General features: G+C 43.8%; 1 protein-coding gene across 2 annotated transcripts in view; it reads right to left on the bottom strand.

The window, feature by feature from the left end:
- Window positions 1-19,146, bottom strand: part of ULK1 (unc-51 like autophagy activating kinase 1) — a 106,811-nt gene extending 87,665 nt beyond the window's left edge. For both annotated transcript variants that reach the window (XM_032805985.2, XM_032805986.2), the window contains exons 1-3: window positions 18,269-19,146; window positions 17,348-17,440; window positions 17,217-17,258 (exon numbers count right to left, since the gene is read on the bottom strand). In XM_032805985.2, coding sequence (XP_032661876.1) covers window positions 17,217-17,258; window positions 17,348-17,440; window positions 18,269-18,376 — 243 coding nt within the window. In that variant the 5' untranslated portion in view covers window positions 18,377-19,146. The remainder of the gene's footprint in view (window positions 1-17,216; window positions 17,259-17,347; window positions 17,441-18,268) is intronic.
- Window positions 19,147-25,398: the final 6,252 nt, after the last annotated feature.

Here is a 25,398-nt window from a genome sequence, read left to right as displayed (position 1 = left end):
CATCGAGGTAGCGGTGTACATGGAATTACCATGAGCAGGTAGGCCAAAGGTGTTATCCTTACTACCCTCTGATGAATGGGTTATTCTCAAACTCCTTTCCCCAGCAAAAGCCAGACAGGCATTATGAAGGAAGTAACAGATTCAGTAGAACCATGATAATAGTAGGTACACTAGTATTTTCTATCAGAGTCGGGCAACCCAGACTGAACCAAAGACACAAGCTTTTCCACATTCCCGGAGGAGTTCAAATCCTGCTCAGGCCTCTATGGAACCAGCAATGTGGTCTTCAAAAATGGGACAATTATCAAGGCAGATGTGACAATCATTCTTTAACAATGGCCCTAGTTTCTCCTTGTCACTCCTGTGTCTCCTTTAACATATGATTATTGAGGTACTGCCTCTGGACCCCGATCAGAGCTCCATTGTGCTAGAAACTGTACAAACAACTAAAACACAGACTGTCCCTGCCCCTGAGAGCTCACAGCCTGGGTCTATGACAAGACACAGCACAGGGTGGGGACAGGACCAGCTAACTAACTATGAGAGTAGCCAGTGGCATTCAGTTGCTAAAAACATGCTTATTTTAAGCTCTGGGCACCTGTACAAGAACACACCCACAAATGTTATTAATTTAAGGGTAACATTTTTCAGAAGTGCCTAATTTAGTAGCGTCAGTCCCACTGACTTTCAATTAGCCTTAGGCACCAAAGTCACTTCCGAAAGTTACCTTAAATAATCATCAGCCAGAGACCCTTCTGCACCATCCCAGCCTCTGGGTCCCCATCTCTAGTCTATTTACAGACTCCTTAAATGGATCTTGCTAGGTATCTCTTAAATCAAGCAGAGGAAATATCTGTCCACATCTAAAAGCCACTCTCAGCTCCAGTAAGACCAGGTACTGAAACAATGACTTATCTACCTGGAGGTGCTTTGATATCTGGGGCAGAGCAAGGAACTAAGCCCCTCTACCTTGTCCCAGGCCAAAGCCTTAGCTACCAAATCATTCAGCATCTGCTATACTGTTCCCCTCTCTCTGCAGGGCGTCAGCTTCAAAAGGCAATAATCTTCACCCCCGCCTCAAAATTTGAGCTTTAAAAGCAGCCCCAACCCCTCCCCATTGCTCTTTTCATCCCTGCCTGCTCAAAGGACTCTGCAGTCTGTCAAGTCTGTGTCATAACAGCTCCTTTTGTCTAGGCCTCGCCCACCTCTTAGTAGTTCTGGTTCAGATGTGTAGTGGAAATGACATTTAGAGTTTCAGGGGTTGCAAGCAAGAGTTAAATATATTTTTCTTGACCTTTAACTACCTGGCATGCATAGAAGCCAAGAAACAGAAGCATGCAAAGTAAGCGGCCTTCCCCCAACAATGAATTAAGAGGGGATGCAAACAATCAGCACCCTGGCAGTGTATGTTCCAACAGCTCCCCAGGCCCAAAGTGCTCCCCAGACCCAAGGGCTGGCAGTTCACGGCTTTCACAGCTGCTCCAGTTACCAGGCCAAGCTGAATTTTAAAAGGTCTCTTGTGTTCGGCCCATGAGCAATTTACTGTGATACTTTCAAGAGCATCTTTGTTGCATTTCTGTGCAGGACAAGAACTGCATGAGACTGGGCTTGGATTCCAACCTCTGCATTCGCTTCTGTCCTCTTCTCAGGCAATAGCAACTCACTGACTGCAATCCACTTCCATGCAATATACGTACAGGTGTCGTGTCAGAGGGATATTGCCAAAGGCGTTCAGCAGGACTATGAATCACCCTGGATTGTTGCCCAATTTGTAGTTCTGCCATTAGAGACTCTAGCAGTGAAGTTTCTCTTTAATCAGTGTTAAAAATAAGGACAGGGGAGGGAAATAGTTACTGACAATCTACTGTCTGCAAACCAACACACTTGCACTGGGAGAGACAAACCAATAGTTAAGGAAATAGGATTTTAATTAAGCAGTGCAGCAGAAGTTGCTGTAGATCAGCACTGTGCTGGAATCCTTAAAGTAATGTGGTACAGTTGTGAAAGCTATCAAAGGATGGTTCAATTTATTACAACATCTAAGGCCTAACAATATCGTGACCCTTTAAATTCCCCTTCCAGACAGATTGGAAGGTGGCATATCAGAAGCGAAGTAGACGTATCAAAATTAGTTTTTCCTGACCTAGTTTGTAATCCTCATACCACTGCTTAAAAAAAAAAAAAAACACTATCAAGGATGTTTGCTCTCATAATGCCATCATTCTCCTGTCTCTATCCTGGTGCCTGGCCTACAGCCAAATTTAACACAATGGTTAGGAGACAAAAGGTAGAGGTGTCATTTTTCTTACAACTACGACAACCTCATTCAATAATGCACTATTTCCACTGGTCTGTATGGGACTGGTGATAACAGGAGACAAGAAAAAATATACAGCCCACCTTTCCTTTTATAGAAAGACCTTAGTAAGTTTGAACAGAGTAGAAAAGAAATACAAAGCAGCAGCATGGACAAGGAAGTTCATACGCTCAGTGCCTTTGTGTAAATGCCTTTTGAATCCTATATTAAAAAACTTTGTCATCAGGAATTTAAAACATTTGACAGCTACAAAGTCCAGATCTTGAAAGTCACCAGGAATTGCTGTATGGGGCCTATTGTTAACATTTCCTCATTCTCGGACACAAACTAGAAGTCAAGGGAGAGAAAAATCTGCCATTAATGGGTCTCAGCACTGACCTGAACAGACTACTGTGGGGAAATGAGGGGGTAGGTCAGACTGATGCCAAGCATATCCTTAGTCTCTCCTCAGAGATGCCCAACATGATGGCCACCATCTTGGTTCACACAGCAGGGACTGAACACAGGGCCTCCAGAGCTAATAGCAGGAGATGCTACAGTTTAAGCTAGACAGCCAAGGCATCCCTTCTGGTGGCTGGAGCCTTAACAGACTTGCATCCTCTGTGCATCAGGCACAGAGCGGGGACGAGTAACACACACTCACCAGTGATCCATCGTGAGGATGGTTTGACAATGTGGACAACAGTCAACTCAGATGTGCACAGACTCTAAAAATCATTCCATGGAGACCATTAAAATAGTAACAGCTTACAGAACTCTACACCAGACTGGCCCAGACTGGTGGTGACCAAATCTCACAACCGACCCCACTATGTAAAATTCACACATGAATGTTGTCACTAAATGTGGACTACAAAGGCCTTCACGTTCAAAACCGCCTTATGATATGATTCCAGTGTAAACTACCTTCACACTGCAAAACAACAACGCCTCTAGGCAAGACCTTTATGTAGGCTGGTGGAGATGACCTAGAATACTTCAGCTTCAAGAGCTGTCAGTCAGGTACCTCACAAAAGCATTAAGCACCTGATTCAACTTCCACTGAAGTCAATGAGTGCCTTTCCATTGACTTCAGCGGGCTTGGATCGGGACCTATATTTACAGAGATAGTGTATTCAGGATGGAGTCAGTAACAATGGAGACACAATCTATCCTGGAAATTACCCGAACCACCCACCTCTGCCTAGAAAAGATCACACAGGCAGAACAGCTACGATTATTGTACATAACCAAACATTTGACAAAGCAGTTCCCATAGACCAGAATTGATGAATGACAAAGCACTGTCCACATCAAAAACCATCTAGCTAATAAAACAGTCACAGAGATTGTCACTTTATTGGCCATGAAGTATAGTTTCTGGAAACTTTTCCTATTGATCCAGTTTCTTTTACAGGACAAATACAGTTCCATAGTCAGCCCAGAGGGCTGAAAGTAGCCTTGCTAACAGGAATACTTCCACTCGTGTGGAAAGGAATCTTACGGAGATGGATCGTGCAGCCAACACCCCATCAGCTCCAACAGACAAACCCAGATACAAAGGACCTCCTGGCTTGGGAGCTTTTCCTCTGGCTGTGAAGGCTCCTGCCTCTTACAACAGATGCCGAATGTGCCGCTTACCCTGGCCTCCCAAACTATCTGGAGACAGCTGCTGAGTAAAGATAGCCAGGGATATATAGGCCATCTGTTATGAATGAGACTCACATGAGGGCCCACTGATTGCACCAACAAAAGGAGAACCCTACAATATAGTTCAGAGCCCAGCCTGAGGGTTACTAAATGGATGTGGGGAAAGATAACGTTAGATACAAACTGAACTTCAAAACAAAAAACCATCACCTAATGTTATCACCACCCCTCCCCCCCGGCTCTCTGCAGGGACCCTGTGGATGGGCTCTGCACCACACCACACCCTTTTCTTTTGTTGGTGTAATCAGTGGACCCTGGTGCCGTGGCTGCCTCTGGAACACAGTGAGTCTGTGGGTAAACGCCCATGGCTGGCCCATGTCAGGCTGCAAAAGTGCCGTGCAGATGCAAGGGGGGCAGGGTCACAAAGCTCAGGCTCCAGCCCAAGCATCTACACTGAAATATTACAGCCTCGTGGCCCCATGAGCCCAAGTCACTTGACATGGGCCAGCCGCAGGGGTGTAACTGTAGCACAGACAAACTCATAGTCTTTTCAACTCTCTCTTTCCACTCAGCAGCTGGCTCAGAGTCAGGAAGACCGTAGGAGCGAATTCTAGATCATCTGTGGATAGAGAACGGAACCCCCACTTAGCAGGTCCTGTCCCTTGGCTGCCTGAAAAGCCTGCAGCTAGTATGTAGGTCCCTGTTACCAGCTGGATTGATTTGGGTAATGGAACCTGGCAGCTGCACCTGCTATATCCTTAGACAGGAGGGAGTGTCTCTGAATGGTTAAACCTCACTCCTCCCACCCACTGAGCTGGGACTAAATAGACTACCCTCTAAAAAGAGGAGGGAAAGCTAGTGTTATCGCTCTGTGTTGATGCACGCATTTGGACTGAAGCAAGATAAGAGACAATAGTCACATTGATCTGAATAGCAGGAGCACTTATCAATAACAACTTTCTCTAAGTAGCTGTAAAATAAACACAGCTGGAAAACATTCACAGGATTTTTTGCCTAACATGCAGCAACACCATGGAGTGTGACCATGCTACCCTGTTGGTCCATATGGCTCCCACCCGCACCTTGCTCCTACCATGCACCTCCTTCATTTCCCTGGCAGTAAAGAATTGAGGAATATTTTTAGACAAGCTATTGGGAAGGCAAACATTTATTTAGATGCAAAACAAACAAACATGGGAGGTGGACACGAAGCGGAGAAATCAGTAAGTTAATATTAACTGGTTTACAAGAACGTAACATTCTCTCTGCACAGATAGCTATATGGTAACATGGCAGTGCCACTGCACCCCCACACAGCTTTAAAGACATATCAACAGGGGGCAAGTTTCAGGAAGGACCCTTGTGACCCATGCTCTGCAGCTGGAGTGGACCAGCAATGCACCACTAAGCATGCAGCAGGCGGTAGGGCTGCCACTTGCTTCTCGCAGAAGTCCTACACTGGGAGGAGGAGACACACTCATGTCACCTCATATACTCCAGGAAGCAAAAGAGCTTATGTGGGGGTAGAAAGCAGAGAGCAGCTGGAAGTCACATAACAGACTCCACTCGCCACTTGGAGGGCGTTTTCCAGTGTTTTGGTGGATCCAGGCCCAGCATACTCCAAATTCAGTCCTAATTAAGACCTACAATAGCCAACTAGAAAAGCCTTCTCTTGACCAAGGTACAAGAGTTCAGATCCAAACTTCAGGGGTATCCAGATCCAGAGCTTTGGTTTGCAAAAGCATCAGGGCATTACACCAAATACCTCAATGCCAGATCTTATTTGGGTTGTGAGAGTCCTGCAACCACCCGCATAGAGGGGTTGCGCTTCTGTAACCCACACACCTTCTGGGTGGGGTGTTCTGTCCCGTTGAGTGGCACCAAGACCACTTAGAGAGAGTTAAAATGAGTCTGCTCTACAGCTTTAGGTAAGAGACAGTTGGCTTTTAGCTCAGGCAGTAAAGGCTCATGCACTAAGCTCCAGAGGTCCCAGGTTCGATCCCACCCACCGACAACTGCGATCTGTCAGCATTACACATCCATGCTGACTCTCGGCCACATTTTGCCTGCACATTCCCATCTTCCTCAGTGACAGCTGGACCCAGAACATTTCCTGGCAGAAGGAAGGTCCTGACGCTTGGAGGTGATCAGAAAAAGGAATGGTGCCACCTCCACTTGCCCCTGCAGATCTCAGGGAACCCACGTAGATGGGCTTCTGTGGGATCAGCAGGAGCATAAAGCAGTGGTGTCCCTTCCACACACCATGTACCTTCTGCTTGCGAAATCAATGGGACAACGTGACCTGAAGTCAACAGGAAAAATAATTCTCAAGTTTCTAAGTGGATTTCATGAAAAGAAGGAAAGTGCTCCACATATAAATAACTCCCTAGGCAGCTGTCCTCAGTGTCTGGTTGCATGTTAGTTGAAAACCCCTCAAGATAAATACCATAATGTCCATTTAATTATTATTCACAAGACGACATAATAACCAGCTTAGCCAAATGAAAGCAACACCATTCTGCTTTCCTGGTGGCCCTCAACCAGATGAAACCTCAGTTCACCTGAAGGAGACCATCCATCATCTTCTGACCAACACAAGTCTTCTAAAATGTAGCCATCCCTTCAAACAAGAGTCTCACCTTCTCCGGGCCCTAGTAGCCTGTAAGGGTATATCTACCCTGCAGTGTAAGCCCAGGGTTAGTAGAACTTAAGTTAGCAGACCCAGGATTTGTTAACATAGGGCTTGAGTGTCTACACTCTTGCAACCCCGGTTTAGGAATTGTTGAACCCTGGGTCCCAACCAGGGACTCCAGCATCTACACTGCACCATGCAGACCTGAGTCCGACCACCCACTAGCACCTTCCCAATATGTGGCCACTCTAGTCCTTCGTTGGTAGTGCAGTGTGGGAAAACTCTACTGTCCACCAAACTTGATTGTCCAGAGAACAAAGAAAATTGGCACATGGGATACTTTCAATGGAGTTCCACAGCACAAGTCCAGTGGTGCTGTGTCTACGCTCCAAAGCAATAGGGCTTGAACCCTGGGTCCCGGCTGGACTCAGGCTCAGACCCTCTTCCTCCAGGGTGTCTGGGGTCTGAGCTGTGGGTCAGCACAATTTGTGTTTAGATGGAAGGGGGGGTTAGGCCTGAGTCTGAGTTTGAACCCTGGGCTCACATTGCACTGTAGACCTTGAACAGACACTCAGTCCCTGGTCTGACAGAAGTTTTAAGCAGCACTTCTAACAAATTCCTGAGATTACAAGCCCTGTGTAAACCTTGTTCAGTGATTGAAGACTTCATGTCAGCTCCAAACATTAAAACAAGACTCTCCCTCAGAACATGCCTGGGCCTTTATGGAACAAGCGCCTAAAGCAGGGGTCCCCAACGCGGTGCCCACTGGGGCGCCTAAGCACGCCTGCTTACTAGCCGGCGGACAGGCATCCACCAAAATGCCACCAACAAGCTGCGTCATCCAGAGGCGTCACCACTGAAATGTCACTGATTTTCGGTGGTATTTTGGCAGTGACACCTCTGGATGACACAGCTTGTCGGCAGCATTTCGGCAGCGACGCCTGTTGACATTGCCGCTTGTTGGCGGAATTTCAGCGGATGCCCGTCCACCGCCACAGTCCTCCGTGGCTCGTTGTCCGGTGCCAGCCAGACGAAAAAGGTTGGGGACCACGGGCCTAAAGCAACCACTGAAAGCTGCATCGGAGACACTTCTATGACACATACCTCAAGAAAAAAAAACCAGTGTAACGTGTCGCAGCAAGAACCCACAGATGAAAGTGGCAAACTTTGACAGGATGCCATAGTCCTGCCGAGATGTAGATGACAGTAAGTTACTGCTTACAGAAGAAAACATGGGTCAGAGTGTGTTCAAGACTCCCGCTTCCTGGGACAGTGGCTTCTTACAGGAGCTACGTTTCTTCATGTCAGGGGTTTACTGAGATGCCACCTGTACCAGTTGGTGCCCTCAGCTGGCCAGTTATTACAGTGGCAGTAAGATCCGAGAGCATGTGGTATAATCCTTGCAGCAGCTGTGAAAGGGCAGGAAGTTTGTCTAAGGAAAAAGTAGCAGCACCCTGAACCAGCTGGGACTTTCCAATGCTCTGATATTAGAGTGGGAAAGGGAGTTGTCTGTTTGCTAATAAAAACAGATGTTTCTTAATATGGTGCATTCAATATTTGTAAAAAGAAATCTCTCCCGTTCAAACCAAGCAATGTGTAGATTGAAATCCCTATGTTTGAGCAAATTTTTCAAAACAGTGATGCTAAAAACCAGAAAATCTAATTTGCTTTTCTCTATTTATTCTGTATTTCCTTTCTGGATATCACTCAGGTTACAGAGCTCAAGCCCACTCCTCTCCACCTGGAGCAGCGATTCATGCTGGGGCAACGTGTGTAAAATGCTACCAAGTCAGACTGGTACTATTTGGCACTGGCCTAAGTGCCTACGCAAGGCACAGGGCACTGGGTAATCAGGTGGTGAGACTACACTGGTCAGTTTCTCCTTCTGATTCTGCTGTACTAACACAATACTGAATCCTTTCCATTGCAAATATCCTGGAAGTATATTTAAATCCAAACAAAGAAAGAGTTGTTTTCCTCGAAGGTCTGGTTATAGATCTCATAAGCACAGTTCTGTTAATAGGTCCTGTAAAAAATTTTTTTGTCTTAAATGGCAAATCCTAAACATTGGGCCTCAACTAATTTAATCTAATCTATCATAGACATTTGGGGGTGATTTTCAAAGGCACTACTGGGAGTAATTTGCCCAACTCCGACTGGACTGTCAATGAGAGTTGGTTGACTAACTGGCCTTTGTAAATTTCCCTTTTTATGCCTATATACTACATAATTTTCAAATGTCTGTTTCTGGAAATCAAACGTACTTCATGTCATTGCGAAATATTGATTATAACAAAGAAACAAGATTCTCCCTTAGAACAAGTCTGGGCCTTTGTATATGAGAAAACTGACAGTCAGAAGCCAGATAGAAGCAGAGCCTGAAACGTCCAGCAGTTTAACTGCAAAGAATGGGAGAGAAGAAATAACTCGTCTCAATGTTACTTTGCTGGCTGCTGCTGCATTACAAGATACATCACGTGCTGACTAGATTTTCACAGGAAAATACATTCGGACCAGCCTGAAAAAGCCTCCAGCCAGTACGATTCCCCACTTGTCGGTGACATGTACGTTAAGAAGGGATTAGAGACTCTATTGGTTACATAACTACGAATTGGCGCTACATCTTTTTGCCTCTGTGTACGTGCTACTTCACCTCTCAATACCTGCCGTGTGATTTCTCATCTCACTAGCAGCCTCCCCTCGCCATCATCTGGGAATACAAAGATGGACTGGAACGGGCTGGAAGGTTTTTCTTTGTTGTAGATGTAAGATGCTTTGCTAAATAATATCTATAATGGCTTTAAATTCAGCATCTTTCATTCCCCACAAGTGATACTTAATGTCTACTTGATTACTAAGATGCTAGCTCAGGTGACTTAATTCCTCCTGTTGTCCTGATGCTAATTTCTTTACTGGCTACAAGGCAGCTAGATGCTCAAATTGTCCAGACACGACATTTCAAGCATGAGCGGCCTAGAGGATAATACAGGGACTGGAATTCAGGAGATGTGGGTTCTTTTTCCAGTTCTGCCACTAGTCTGCTGGATGATTATGGGCACTCTGTGACTCAGTTTCTCCCATCTGTAAAATAAAGATATTGTTTGTGATCTGCTTGGTTAATTTGTGAGCTGGACACTTCATCCACTGGCCAAATCTTCTCAGAAGACCCAAACAAAAATAAATGAGACACAAAAATCTATCTCTACCTAGCCTTTTTATAGGGTCCCACTTCTCCCTTGAGGGCTGTCCATCTTACTCTTCTCCAGGGTGTAACAAGCACTTTGCTCTCCATAGAGCACAGCTTCCTTTTCCAACCTTCCTCTTGGGTGCAAGGTTACACCACAAATGAGCTGGTGGGGTGGTAGGGTCTTCACTCCCCTCGTCTCCATGCCTGGGACTCTAATACCATATAGATTACTGGTTGCCCTTCAAACTCCAAATCACCCTGCTCTTCCCATTCAGACTAAATGTTTTTACAGTCCAATCATGAAAATTTCATAGTGCAGGTTGTCATAATGGAAATGCTGACACAGCCTAAACACCAGCAGAACGAACAGCACCTCAACAGTAACTGGAGCTTCACTGTCCAATTCAAAACACCACCACACTCCAGTTTCCAATTACTCTTTGGAGACATCCCTTAATCTCTCTCGTTACAGGCTGAGTAATGCTGCCTTTTCTAGAAGGAAACTACAGAGACTATTAACTCTCCCTGTCACCAGCTCGTGAGAGACATAGCGTCATGTGAGGAAAACACAGGTAGAAGGCCCAATCACCAGACTATAAGAACACGGTGAATAAAATATAGTGATCATAATTTCAAAACTGCAACAAGACCACTCCATCTAAAAAATATCACCTCAATATTCAGAGGGTTATAATGAGTGGAAACATTTGCCAGAGGTTTCCTTGGCCTTTAGAAGAGTGTGGACACCTAGGAGACCTTTTATTTATTTATTTGTTTTTGTTGGTTCCACGAGATTATAAAAAACAAACAGTTACCTATGCACCAGTTAAACCCCTCTGAATACAGAAAAGATGATTCCCCGAGACTTACTTTCAGACCTTCCGCCACAAGTATTATGGATCTCACCAGGTTTTCACAATTAACGCCTGACCAATTTCAAGTCAACAGGTCAGGGTCGCCCGGTGGGGGAGGGAGCAGGGCACGGGATGGGCATTCTGCCGGCCGCAATGGGGCCCCATGAGAATATAAGTATTCTATAGTATTGAACCTTTTTTTACGGAAGGCACCCCCGAAATGCTTTGGCCCCAGCCCACTGAATCCTCTGGGGGCCCGAACAGGGTATTGACAGTTAGTCATAAGGTGCCACAGGACTCTGTGCTTCATCACCAGGGTATTTCCTGCCATGCGGAAAGAGAGGGTGACCATGCGCAGCATGGATCCCATCATTAACATCCACAACTGAGGCACAGAAGAAAAGATATTTGGTTTTTGGCGGGGCCCATTCCCAGAAATAATGGCCTGGGCAAAATGAAAAAAAGAAACAAAACCCCAGGCTCAAACAAGGCGATATGGTGCCCAACTTCACTTCGGGACATGAATAAGAGAAGGGTTTAGAAGGGGTCTGAAAGACCCTCGAAGTCCACACTCAGGCAAAATTCAGATTGTTTTTTAGTGAGTTTCATAATGGCATACTCGGAATCCTGTGTCCTGAGACAACCAGTGTCAAAAAGTAATTCCTCAAAACCAAAAAAAAAACTCAAATGTTAGCTGGCATCTGAAAGCTGCCAGGCACAGTAAGTGGCCTTTTTTGGGTGGCGAACAAGTGGATCGGCCAAGAACAAAAGGACGCCCAGCAAGCATGCAGCAGAGGTCCTGTTGTGCATCGAGATAAGCCCAACAACAACAAGGTCACAAACAAACCTTTTCAAGTCAAAAGATAAGCAAGCCTATATGGTGGGGAAGGGGGGGGGGGGGGGAATCACACACAAGGTGCGAGCATACCACCCAAAGCTGCCACACTTGGCCAATCTCCTTGGCAAAGGACATCCTTCAGGCACCCACTAATTTAGCCCTTTTGATCCCACTGACTGTGAGGCATTGCTGCTGACAAGCAGGCTCCAAGAGAAGAGAATGATAGTATTCTTTGGCTGGCTTTGTGCTCTTTCTGAGTCTGGCACTGGAATAGTCTGAATCGTCTAGCCCAATGGCCTTCTCTCATAGCAGCCTTGCAATCCCAGTTGCCCCACGTCCGTTCAATGTGCATGAGCCGCAAGGAAGTTGGTCCTGCAGGGCCACAATAATGACTGATGCTGCTCAAGGCTCTGTCTCCTTCAATTCGATCCATGATGGTGAATTTCCTTGCTTTGTCCCAGATAGAGCTCTCGTGGGTGAATACCCACTTCATCAGAAGACATGTAATGGGAAATTTCCAGAGGCAGCTATTAGTAATGACGGCGAATCAGTCTGCAGGATAACGAGGTAGTTCAGTCAGAAGAGGGGTGAGGCCCTATGTCTAGCAGTTGAGAGGTGTGAATCGCGTCTGACGAAGTGGGTATTCACCCACAGCTTCATGCTTCCAAGTACATCTGTAAGTCTATAAGGTGCCACAGGACTCTCTGTTGCTTTTCCCAGATCCAGACAACACGGCTACCCTCTAATATTTGCCTTTCAGAAACGCAATGGAGGTGCAATTTGTCAGGCAAAGCCTTTGTGGTAGTGGTGGGAACTAAGGCGGGGTTCTTTTCCAATTCTAGTTAGTGGCGATGTTTGTGAACGCTAAGACTGGTTGGGCAGCAGGATTGAACGCGGGACAGTCTGCACTAGTACGTATGAGCCTTCCTGTAACTATGCGCTAAAAAGCCAACTGGCCTGTAGCTAAGGTTGGTATGAGCAAACTCATAATCTCTCTCTCTTGGTGCCACTAGACGGGACAGAACATCCACACTCAAGGAGGTGTTGGGTTTTCATTTGCTTCCCCGTGTTGTGCCTGATACTCGCAGTGATAGAACACAATCCAATTACTGAAAAATATTATTAACGCCCCTTACTTAAAGTAGTCCCTTGTGGGAGTCAAACAGCAGATTAGGCTGTATGTCCCATATGGTGAATTAATAATTCCACTATCGCAAACGCTTCTCTTCACAAAGGACCAAGATCATCTGCAAGTAGATAGAGTTTTTTTTACCTATGAAGCTTAGCTCAAATAAACGTTAGTCTCTAAGGTGCCACTGGACTCCTCGTTGTTTGTGATACAGACTAACACCCGGTTTTACCCCTGATATTTAACAAGATCATTAGCGTCACTACACAGACGAGTCCTAGACGGGTATAGGACATTACCGCGTAGACTAGATACGGGCAACTTTGCACTGTTTACAGCACAACTGCCCCTGAAGCCAGCCAGACCTCTCAAAGGCAAATCAATCCCAACAGGGAAACTCAGGTGGCATAACACCCTACATACCACCGCTCCGCAGCATCTGGCACAGGGGAACAGGGCACAACCCACGCTTTCCCTGTGTCATAAGGACCCCAGCCAACCACAACAGCCTGAGGCACTTTAAACCTAGTGCTGGAGAAAGCAGCCCCAGGAAAGAGCACTCCCCAAATCAGGCAGACCTTAGAAGCACCGAACCTTCCAATCCTCCAACCGCCTCCTTCACCGTCACAGCTGAATATTCATACCCCCTAGTTTCTAAGGCCTGCCACACTGGCGCTTTACAGCCCTGCAACCTTCTCACTCGGGGGTGCAAAAAAAACTCCCTCTGAAGCGCTGCAAGATACCGCGCTGTAAAGCGTCAGTGTAACCGTGCCCACAGTGGGAGCGTTGCTCCCAGTTGCACTGAAACTATCCCCTGGAGCTGGAGTACCTGAAGCACTGGGAGAACTCTCTCCCAGCGCTGGTGTCGCAACTACACTCACACTTCAAAGCGCTGCTGCAGGAGCGCTTTAAATTTTTGAATGTAGCCACGGCCAAAGGTCTCATTACACAGGTTCCCCCATCCAGCAAGTTACATGGATTTCAATTTATTAGCCTTAAACAGAGGAAGTTGAGTTGATCCACACATGGGTGCCGAACCCCTGGTTCTAAGGAGCCTAGTTATTGCCAATCCTGATCCTTATGCCGCTAAGCCATCATTATCTCCAAATCCTTGTCTCTTTAGACTGCCCTTCCCTCCAGCCCTGAGGAGTGACACCCCGTTCTGCCCTCTTTAAAAAGAGCCTGAAGACCTCTATTTTCTATCTGATGAGGCTTTTAGGATACATCAGCACATTGGCAGCATATACTATAAACCAGATGTGCCACTAGGCACCTCTGTTCGAACTCCATTGGACAAAGGTAAAAGGGTAACAGCACAAAAGGTCTATCCATGGCTTAGGCACAGAGACACAAGCGAAGTTTTCTGAAAGCAGCTGGAGCCAGGAAATGGTGGTCAATAAAATGAGTGGGCTTTGGAAAGATAATGAAAGGGATGCTCTTCCCTAGGGGTTTTAAACAGGAGCAAAAATCTGTGTGTCTTGAAAGATCATTGAGACAAACTACAGTACTTTTTCCACTGTAAAAGCGCTGTTTCTTTCTGTCCATGCATTTACACTGCATTCGTTATAGTACTTTCTGAGTGCCTCCACACCTTGAAGGCATTTATCCTCAACACCCTTGGGAGAACAGGAAGTGCTGTTATCTCCATTTTACATATAGGGAGCTGGAGCACCGAGATGCTAAGCAACTTGCCCAAGGTCACACAGGAAGTTTGTGACAGGTTGGGACTTGAATCCAGGTCTCCCAAGAGCTAGTGCCCAAAACACCTCTCTCCAAAAGATGGGCTAAGAATCTGTGATTATTCAATGGCAGAAATATACTTTGATTTAGGGCAAACCCAAAATCCAACTTCTCCAACTGTTTATTGTTCCAAGGACAGGTTTGCAGCTCAGATCTATTCTGCATGTGCTCACAAATGAGTATTTTTAAGGCAAAACTTGATAAAACCCAATTCCATCCCCTCCTTGTGTAGAGACTGTCTCATTGGGATCCCTGGACCATGCTGAGCACTTCAATGATAGTTGAGCACATAATAATTGGAACATATTTTTCATTTTATAAGCCCATTCCAATTTAATGAAGTTACAGTTAGACACTCCCCTCACAGCTCCTAAAAGCCCAGATATGGTCTCCTTATGCATCATTAAATATTTACCTATGTCAAATGTCATGCCATCCAATATTATAAAGCTCTGTGCAAAAAGGACTGAATGCAGCAATTTTCTGGGGTGAAGGTGGAGGGGGGTAAATAACTGCGCCAGGGAATGGGCATAAGTGGCACTGCCGCAGTAAGCCTGATGGAGTTACTCAGTGTTATTGTAGAAGAAATCTAGTACTACATCAGGCTTTATTTTCACATGCAAAAAAACCCACCAAAAATACCACTAATCTACACCCTCTGTGATTTTCTCAACCATTTCCTTGAGTGTACAGGAGTAAGAATTAAAGAAGCCACTGGAGACAGGAGTGGCAGAGAGGAAGAATAATTAAAAAAGCAAACAAAAAAAAACAATACTACAACAATGCAACTGAAACAAAAGCCACAGAGCAACAGGAAGACTAGCAAACACTATTTATAGCTTCACAGTAGCGAAGGCCAAAAATACTAAAGTAAGGGAAACATATCTTCAGTTTTATGCTTCAGGGAAATAAAAGTGCAAGTAATTGCAGTTGCCTGTTTTCATAGGGAAATAAAAATGAAGCAATCAAGTTTGCTCTCAGAGAAATACAATCAGTCAGAAATGTTCCCATTCGGGATGTAGAACCACCACACTCCAATTTCTCCTTTCAAAGACATTTATTTAGGAGCCCCCCATTCTATCACACCAGGGAGTTAGGGGGAGCAGGAGCTAAACAAAAACATTTTGAATGTTGGTGACAGAGGTCAACCCTGCAATGTAACGATTTAAGGAAATGAGAACTGCAGCAATGAACATTTAGAGGCAGGACCAGTAATCGGGGTGCAGGGAGTGCAATGGAGAACTGCACGCACACAAAATCAGGGATCCCACTTCCCGATGGCAACCTCTCACCCACCCCCAATTCTGTCTCCTTTAGTATCTCTGCATCTCCAAGTCTGCAGCTGTACAGACTGAAAGAGCTCACACACACTGTGACTGTGCAAGACTTTTTTGCAACCATCTCCACATCCTGTACAGATTTAAGAAACAGGCTTCTCAGGACAGTGGGGCTCTTGGCACAAGACATAGGGTGACCAGACAGCAAGTGTGAAAAATCAGGATGGGTGTGTGTGTGTGTCTGTAATAGAGCCTATATAAGAAAAAGTCCTAAATATCGGGACTGTCCAATTTTATGGTCACCCTAACAAGACATGCTGCCAAGAACTAATCCTATTCCCAACTCCCACACACCACCCCCAGATAACAGGGTCTGAAAAATCCATGCTCATCTGCCTTTAAAAAAAACAACAAATACAACCATTAAACCTTTCCCTTTCCAAGTACCGTACCTGACCCAGCATAACCTCCCCTTCGCAGCATCTACCCCATCTCCCAGCAGAGAGAGATGCATGGTGGGTAATGTAGTCCTGCGTAAAAGAGCACTAACACCAAATGAGGAATGCAGACTATAGCTCCCAGAAGGCATTGCTGGCAGCCTCTACCACCCAGCAGGGGATCTCGTTGCACAGTGATGCAAAAGGCTGGCTGCACCAATGGAGGAGGGCAGGACGAATGTCAACAAAACAAGGAGGCCTGCAGGCCACGTGACATCGCTTAGCATACTGAACCACAGATAAGCAACAAAAACAGCAACCCTGGTGCTGCATGGTCTGATTGCACCAACTAAAGCTGTCATTCCCAAACAAGAGAGGTTAGGCTGAAAATAGACATTCCGACTTCTCCCATGCTAGGATCTAACTGCATATGTACACAAAAGGATTCCAGTCCATTGAGAATCTACTGTCACTAAAATAATAAATAAAATAATAATAATAATTAATCATGTGTGCAATAAAACCTGTCCCAAAGAACAGTAAGAAGGGGGGTGCTGCCTAGCAGAGTTGGTTTTTATAATCAGAGTACCTCAGAATGGTCTCTTAGGATCAAGGCTTGCCTGTTAGAAGCGATGCTTAGAGCTGACCTCGGAGGGAAAAAACAACTTTACAGGAAGCAGTAACCTTCTAAAAATAAGTCTACTGCAATTTATAGGATCCACTGAACAAAACATAGCCCACAAAGTCAACCTCACCCCTCTTCTATATTCTATATACGTTCAAATTATCGTATAACAGGGAATGTGCGTGCACCCTCCAAAAGAAAAAAAAAAGGCAGAGTGCCAAAAAGAATGATTGTATTTTTGTGTTCATAATGCCACCAGGAGACACGCATTAACATATTCACCATGAATTAAACTTCACTGCACAACATCTAGGGACATTTGCAAAGTAGGTCCCCCCCTCCCCAGCAATTATATCAGAGTGTTGTGGTCTGGAATACAATATAAGTGATCTGTTTGGACATGTTAGTACATTTCCCTGTCTTACGAAGGGGAGACGTTTCCTAATATAAGTAGGCTCTCAATGGAACATCTGTCCAAACATTCTAAGATCTACACTTTTTACCCAACATCCCCCCACCCTCAAATACTTCAATGTAATCAGACATATTACCTGGAAGTCATACAAGGCAACGATATTTTCATGTTTCAGTTCCTAGAAAAAACAAGACAGGAATGCTAAACTAGGAATAACAGCGTATATATAACAGAGATTCGGAGAGAAAAAGTAGTTTCTGCCTTTACCTTAAGTATTTTGATTTCCTTCCCCAGCAGCGTTTGAGATTTTGCAAGGTTTTTCTTGTTAATACACTTTACAGCTACCTCCAGCCCAGGTTTCTGAAAGTTAAATGTGTATATATAGTTTAAGAGATAAATGTTAATTTCAGCATTAAATGGTATTAAGAAACAAACAAAGACCTCTCCCAGATTACAATTATGTCTGACAAAGGGGTCACAGAGCATTGGTAAAGGGCCCTAATTCAGTATCCCAGTAGATACCCTGTACTTGTTCAGACTTGCCCTTTGCTGAATTAGACTGGTCAGCTCAAAAAAGAAAACTCTCAAGGTTTGGGTTTTTCTTATTACTTTATACTACAGTTCTCCTCTTATTTAAGCAATGCAAATAAATGGATTCTGGGAACCAGGGCTTATCCTGAGCTTTAATGATGAAAAATACACAGACTGACTGTATCCTCTTATTTAACCGTAACAGATCCCCCCAAAAAACCCAGACCCACAACAGCCCTCCTCTAAAAGTCACACATTTAACAAACACAAATACACTTCAGAAACTGAACTGGTTTGGGGGCAGATTATTTTGATCTATTACGTTTCTACGGGACACCAGAGCACAACCCAATATTGATAGTTCACTGCTGCGTATGTTGCTGACTTTAAAACTATTTATTTTGGCCAGCCACAAACAGACTTTTTCAAGGGTTCTGCTCACATACGTGTCCCTTAATAACATATAATAATGCATATGCATTTACAGGGCACCTAGCTACAAACCTGTCTGGGGAGGTTTGTAATAAACGAAATACACAGACTAACTTAATTTGAGACAACAGTACAGAACCATAGGGACAACCACAGACAAAGAGGGGTAAACCCTCCCCATTTTAAGTAGCGGAAAAGACAGACAAAAGAGAAAAAATTATTTACCTCTTTGTGTCTCCCTTTGAAAACAACAGCAAACGCTCCATGTCCGATCAGATCTTTCCTGCTGAACTCAAACTTTCCTACTGTCTCCATGTCTTTATCCTTTTGCATTTCCAGTATGTGTCCGAGAGAGGTGGTTGGTAGTAAATAATAATATTTAATAGAGTTTAAAAACCAATATTAATGACAAACAAAACCAAAAACAACCCACCCACCCCCCTCCTTAAGAACAATCAGGAGCTGGAGACTTGTTGAAAAAGTAAAGTCTCTCTTCTATCAACCTCTCGGCAACTAAACATCTGGCTTTTCATTCCCACCTCTTCTTCTTCCATGGGCTGCCTTTTCCTGGAGAAGGATTGGGGTTTAGTCATTGTTAGAGGCTGGAGAGATGTCTGTTCCCTAACAACAGGCCTTTCCCATCCCCTGCTACCAGCCTAGTGATATCAAGAGGAGTTGTCCTGCCGATTTTGTGCTAAGAACCTCTACCCATGATGAAATCCCAGCCCTTCCCACTCCAAAGCCGCTGATGCAAGAGCAAGTCCACTTTAAAAACAAAAGAATTCCACCTTAAAAAAAATCCACCTTAAGAGCAAGTCCACCTTAAAAAAAATTCCACCTTAAGAGCAAGTCCACCTTAAGAGTAGCCTTCCTCCCCCCATTTGTTTGTATACAGGAGCCAGCGGTGCTAGGGTCACCCCTAGAATCGCCCGGCGTCTGGGATCCGATGCCCTGCACGGGTTCTCCGGCTCCTTCTTCGCTGGCTGGGAGCGATCCGGGGAGCAGCCGCCGCTGCCCAGCCTCAGACAAAAGATCTGCGGACTCTGTAGCGGAGGAGGGGAGAGTCCTAGCTCCAGCAGCCGTGGCGCAGGCGCGGTGAGCACGGTGGGGGAGGTAGAGGGAGTTGGAGCGGAGACCGCAGCAGCAGCAGCCGCCTAAGGCGAAGCGGCTGAGCTGACACATTTAAAGACACAGCCTGTAGCAGCCGCCAGCTGAGAGTCACCCTGCCCAGGACAGGCGCACAGCGCGCACGCTGGTCTATTCAGCTCTGGGAGTTAGCAGCACATCACCTGAGGAGACATGTGAACAGGGATTCCATGGAACCACACAATAAAACCTCTACCAGAGCACAAATTCGCCTGGTAACAGGATTGACACTACAGTGATCACCTTGTCACAGGATATTCCATCAGTGGCTCCAAGTTTTACTGCTTGCAATGGTCAAAACACAGATGAGATCCGCTCCCAAAGTGATTTTTCCGATTTGAACCAATTAGTTTATGAAACCAGATTATACGTTTCAATAATTCAAAATGGATTAACTCCAGGAAAGTTTTGAAAATTCACACCCCCTCCCAAAAGTTTCAGCCAGTTATGTCTACTCACTGTGGCAAGCCTAGGGGTCTACCCCCTACAGCATCAATTACAGGATACCAGCTCTTAGTTGTCTATAAAACAGTCGGCACACTTTTGGTGCTATATAATAATAATCAGAACCTCAATAACAATCATACACATATTCCAAACACAATAATAATATCCCATGATTATACCCCACAAACACTTCTTTCAATTTTGATTGTGAAAGAGGATGCAATGTTGTACTAAGGCCTTGTATGTGGTTTCAGGGATAAAGAAAAGTTCCATAAGTAACTGTTTTAAGAATGGTGCATGAAGAGGTCATTGGTCCAGTTGATATTTCATTCTATCACGACACAAGCTGATAACATGATGGTTGCATTGCTCCTGAGGGTAAATTTGTGCTATTATGCAAACACTGTTCTCAGAATCCTGTGTCAACATGCAGTCATGTCGCTGAGCACCTTCTACTGCCAATGTAGTCAGTGGAAGTTGAGAACACTCAGTACCTTGGCGCATCAGGCCCTATATATGATTCAAAGACATTCTTTCTACTGAATTCGACTGCTGCTAGACAGTTCAGGTGTTTTATTGTATATAAATCCCTGGGAAAATGAAAGCATATGCTAAGCCCAGGTTTTAATTTATAACTTGTGTTTCTGGACATCCAGAAAAGTTATTAAATGTTGAATGGGGATTACAAGGGGAAAATAATATTCTTTTAAAGTGTAATCTTGGTAATGATTTGCACCAATACAGCCTTCAAGCCAGAATGTATGTTACAGAGTCATTTCAGGATTGCCAAACCCAAGCATTCAAAATCACGAGTCAGGCCCCAAAATCATGAGATTGGCTTAAAAATAGGGCTGTCGATTAATCGCAGTTAACTCACGTGATTAACTAAAAAAAATTAATCGCAATTAATCACAGTTTTAATTGCACTGTAAAACAATAGAATACCAATTGAAATTAATTACATATTTTGGCTGTTTTCTACATTTTCATATATATTGTATTCTGTGTTTTAACTGAAATCAAAGTGTATATTTTTATTATAAATATTTTCACTGTAAAAATAATAAACAAAAGACAGTATTTTTCAGTTCACCTCATACAAGTACTGTATGCAATCTCTTTATCGTAAAAGTGCAATTGACAGTTGTAGCTTTTTTTGTTACATAACTTCACTCAAAACCAAAACAATATTAAACTTCGGAGCCTACAAGTCCACTCAGTCCTACTTCTTGTTCAGCGAATTGCTAAGACAAACAAGTTTGTTTACATTTGCAGGTGATAATATTGCCCTCTTCTTATTTACAGTGTCACCAGAAAGTAAGGCATTTGCATGGGACTTTTGTAGGTGGCATTGCACGTTATTGATGTGCCAGATATGCTAAACATTCGTATGCCCCTTCATGCTTCAGCCACCATTCCAGAGGACATGCTTCCATGCTGATGACGCTCGAAAAAAAATAATGCAGTAATTAAATTTGTGACTGAAGTCCTTGGGGGAGAATTATATGTCCCCTGCTCTGTTACATGCATTCTGCCATATATTTCATGTTATAGTAGTCTCAGATGATGACCCAACACATGTTGTTCATTTTAAGAACACTTTCACTGCAGATTTGACAAAACACAAAGAAGGTACCAATGTGAAATTTCTAAAGATAGCTACAGCACTGGATCCAAGGTTTAAGAATCTGAAGTGTCTTCCAAAATCTGAGGGGGACAAAGTGTGGAGTGTGCTTTTAGAAGTCTTAAAAGAGCAACACTCCAAATCGGAAACTACAGAACCCGAACCACCAAAAGAGAAAATCAAGATTCTGCTGGTGGCATTTGACTCAGATAATGAAAATGAACATGCATAGGTCCACATGGCTTTGGACTGTTATTGAGTAGAACCAGTCATCAGCATGGGCACGTCCCCTGGAATGGTGATTGAAGCATGAAGGGACATATGAATCTTTAGTATATCTAGTACATAAATATCTTGTGACGCCAGCTAAAACCGTGCCATGAGAATGCCTGTTCTCACTTTCAGGTGACATTGTAAACAAGAAGTGGGCAGCATTATCTCCTGCAAATGTAAACAAACTTGTTTGTCTGAGCAATAGGCTGAACAAGAAATAGGACTGAGTGGACTTGCAGGCTCTAACATTTTACGTTGTTTTATTTTTGAATGCAGTTTTTTTGTACATAATTCTACATTTGTAAGTTCAACTTTAATGATAAAGAGATTGCACCATAGTACTTGTATTAGGTGAATTGAAAAATACTGTTTCTTTTGTGTTTTTACAGTGCAAATACTTTTAATCAAAAATAAATACAAAGTGAGCACTGTACACTTTGTATTTTGTGTTGTAATTGAAAAAAATATATTTAAAAATGTAGAAAATATCCAAAATATTTAAATAAATGGTATTCTATTATTGTTTAACAGTGAGATTAATCGCCTGACAGCCCTACTTAATAACAATACATTTGGGATTCTTTTCATTTGCTTTCTGGTTTCTGAATCTATAGAGTGCACCGGGTTCACATTCCGCCACCATGAGAAACTTACTTGAAAAAAAGCAAGCAACCATGCACACTGAGATTCATATCCAATTGCTTGATTCCAGCAGCCAGGGCTCTAAAAGAAGAAAACAAATATTATAAGACTCCGAATAAAATTATGAGAGTTGGCAACAATGGGATTTACAGATAATATAGTTAGAAATTTCTTCATTTACCACCAAAATGAAACCACCTCTGCTGCAGAACATAGCAGCATTTTAACAATGCACAGAAGCACTATGCAAAAGTTTCAGTCAGGAAGTGGAGAATTCTTTATCAATTTGAAATGACATAGAAAATTTTTAAATTACCCAACCTGGAAATTAGTCAGCACATCACAATTAACATGTCTGCTGTTGAAAAAAGTATGGTAGGATCTCTAATTACTGCAGGTGGTTAGGTCTTTAGTTTTATGGTGCATTGAAAAGACTCATGCAGTTACACTTCAAAGAAAATTAAGAACCTAATACAAGTGCTATATAAAAGGAGACAAGAAATGTTTTAATGGCTAGAGTAAATCTGTATTGTGTGTGTCCGCTTGTGTCTTTCTTTGCTGGTGCTCTTGAAATAGATTTAAACTTTAACTGGCCTCTCTTCTCACTCTGGGTTTGATAAATCCTTTCAGAACAAGCTTTCTTAATGCAGCCCAGAGAGAGAAACGAGCAACATTGATTTTTTTGTAGATTCTCAGCAACAGTGGATTTAATTTTAAAACAAGCCTTGGGAATCATTAAGTTGTTTCCTACCTGATGATAACAGTTTCCATGTATTATCATTTAAATTGTGCTAGCACTCAACCACTGTATGCACACAAATCAAGCTGCAGTTCCTACCCTAAGAGATTAACATCTATCGAAATTAAATGACCAGCATTTGTCTTCAAAATTTAAGACAGTGAAGGCTGACCTTAGGAACAGTAGCAAGCAAACTGTCAGGGGGATTTACCATCCCTGAAACTATTGGAACTCAAATTATTGTCTCTTCCTAATACAAATGTTCATTTTAATCCTAATTTAAATGTTAACAAAGCCAGTATTAAGTCTGAATGCTGGAACATTTGCCAAATTTATAAGGAAAGAGTAAAAAAGCTGAATATGCAGAGCTTGACTGAGCATCAATTTAGCAGAGGGAAGAGAGATAAGCCTACCATATCTGGTGTCTGTAAACACCAAAAAGGAAGAGGAATGAATGGTAGAAGGGAGAGCAGCTAAAAGTAATGGGATGAAAGCCAATTTTATGTTGAATTTCATTAATAACTTCCTGAAAGTGAAATGTATGTCTCAGGTGTCAATAAGGCTCGATTCTGATCCCAGTTACCTCAGGATGAAGCCCAAACTTCAGTAGAATTGCACACCAGAGTACACAAGATCATATCACAGCTCTCTGATCTCATGTGTTGTTCCTGGAGAGTTTTGAATTAGCAAATGCATCTGGGATCTTTGGGAACAGGTTACCATTGTATGTTTGCTTTAGTGGTACATGCTGTCTCTGCAAAGTTTGTTCATGGCCTTCTTGAGACCTGAAAAAATAACATTTCATAACGCCCACAAAATGCCTTTATCTTAAACCCTGAGTCGAGACTCTGGTACACTAGTTTTTGGCCACTGAACTTGAGGGCCTTCAATGGCGTAATAGAGTACAGAATTAGGCCCCCGTACTACAGCTAAATGAGGTTTTGTTTTTTTCCTGAAATATCTTGATTTAAACAGTACCAGAGAACAGAGTATGTGAACTTAAGCCTGCAGCAACTTGGGTATTGATTACTCTCAGGTACTGATTACTTTAATAGTGGTCAGAGGGTTATGGTACGTAGTGTTATTTACACATAAAAGAGCGGCTTATGTACCTCCACAGAACCGTCATATAATACACCCTGGATTTACTTATGCTGTGGGCCCCTTTACTGATCAATTCTGTGGACAGATTTAACTAGCAAATCAATGAGCCGGCTCAGGTAGGTCTGATCTGTATAATTTCCCTTTCCTCTGCAGTGAACACAATTAGGCTTTATGAATTATTGAAGGCAGTGTTTTTATGTAGTAGTGAGGTGTCCTGGCAGAGCGTTTCCTGTGTTCCTTCTGCATTTCAGTGTCAGATGCTTTCCAATTGCTGTCCAAGGGCTGCAGGTCCTAGGCTTTGCTTGGTGTTCAAAACTCTTAACATGCACATTACCTAACCTGTCTTCAAACAGCCAATTATTACCATAAGGTCTACAGATAAAAGGAGAGACATTGAAAAGCTTTGACTTCAAGCAGTCAACTTTCTGGCCAATTTGAGACTAAATGTTGCAGAAATGAACACAGTTTCTCCTCAGATCTGAGGGTCTTGTTGTGAGGTTCCTGATGGAAGGGTTCAGTTTATGTTCCTGAGGAGAATAGACCTGTCTGTCACCAACCTGTCTTCTTTACAGGGCTGCTCAGAACTGGTTGCTAATAAATACAGTAGAGTCCATTTCATCCTTAGGGGCCAATCACTGTCCCCTCCCATCCCCATGAAAAGCCCGTTGGGGATCTGAGAGATGTGAGGAAGAGTTAATGGCAGTCCTTAAGCCCAAATGGTTGAGGCCTGGGTTTTGGAGACCTGATCCAAAGCCCAATGAAGTCAGTGGGAGTCTCTCTGCTGACTTCATTGGGCACTGGATCAGGCACTTTTGTGCTGAAGGTCCCAGGGTCTATCTCCATCGCTGACTCGTGTGTTCATGGGGATGTTGTTACAGGGTGCAGCCAGCTTAAAAATAACTGATTGCCTCATGGCAGGGTGGCAAATGCCAGAGTGACCGTCATGCTTCAGCTCATGTGTGTGAGCTCGTAGGAGGGCTAGTCAATGTTTGACCTGGGCATCTCTTTAGCTCCAGATAATGTCAGACCCGGCTGCCTAGTGGTAGGTGTGGTGACCCATTTAGACAAAGCTTCTATGACCAGTGGTTGTCTCCTTCTTCATGAGAGGGTTGCAGAACATTGGGACAAACTGTTCCTCAGCCCCCAAGAGTGTTCTGTAGAGAAGCTTGGGAGGGCCTTGAAATCATAACTATCTCCTTCCATGTCCAATGACTGCTGAAATGGGGCCTTGTGACAGCAACACACTGCATGGAGGGTGGAAGATATTCTAAACAGGAGAGGCTTCTTAGGGCAATCTGCACTGGCCTTGTTTTCAATCAGATACCTGCTGCTATAAATCAACGGTGAGAAGTGTTTCATTTCCCAGGCCTGAAGAAGAGC

The sequence above is a fragment of the Chelonoidis abingdonii genome, chromosome 22 (assembly GCF_003597395.2).
Source record: "Chelonoidis abingdonii isolate Lonesome George chromosome 22, CheloAbing_2.0, whole genome shotgun sequence".
Lineage (NCBI taxonomy): Eukaryota > Metazoa > Chordata > Testudines > Testudinidae > Chelonoidis > Chelonoidis abingdonii.
The sequence above is the reverse complement of the archived record's forward strand: the minus strand, read 5'-3'. Positions and strand labels throughout refer to the sequence as shown.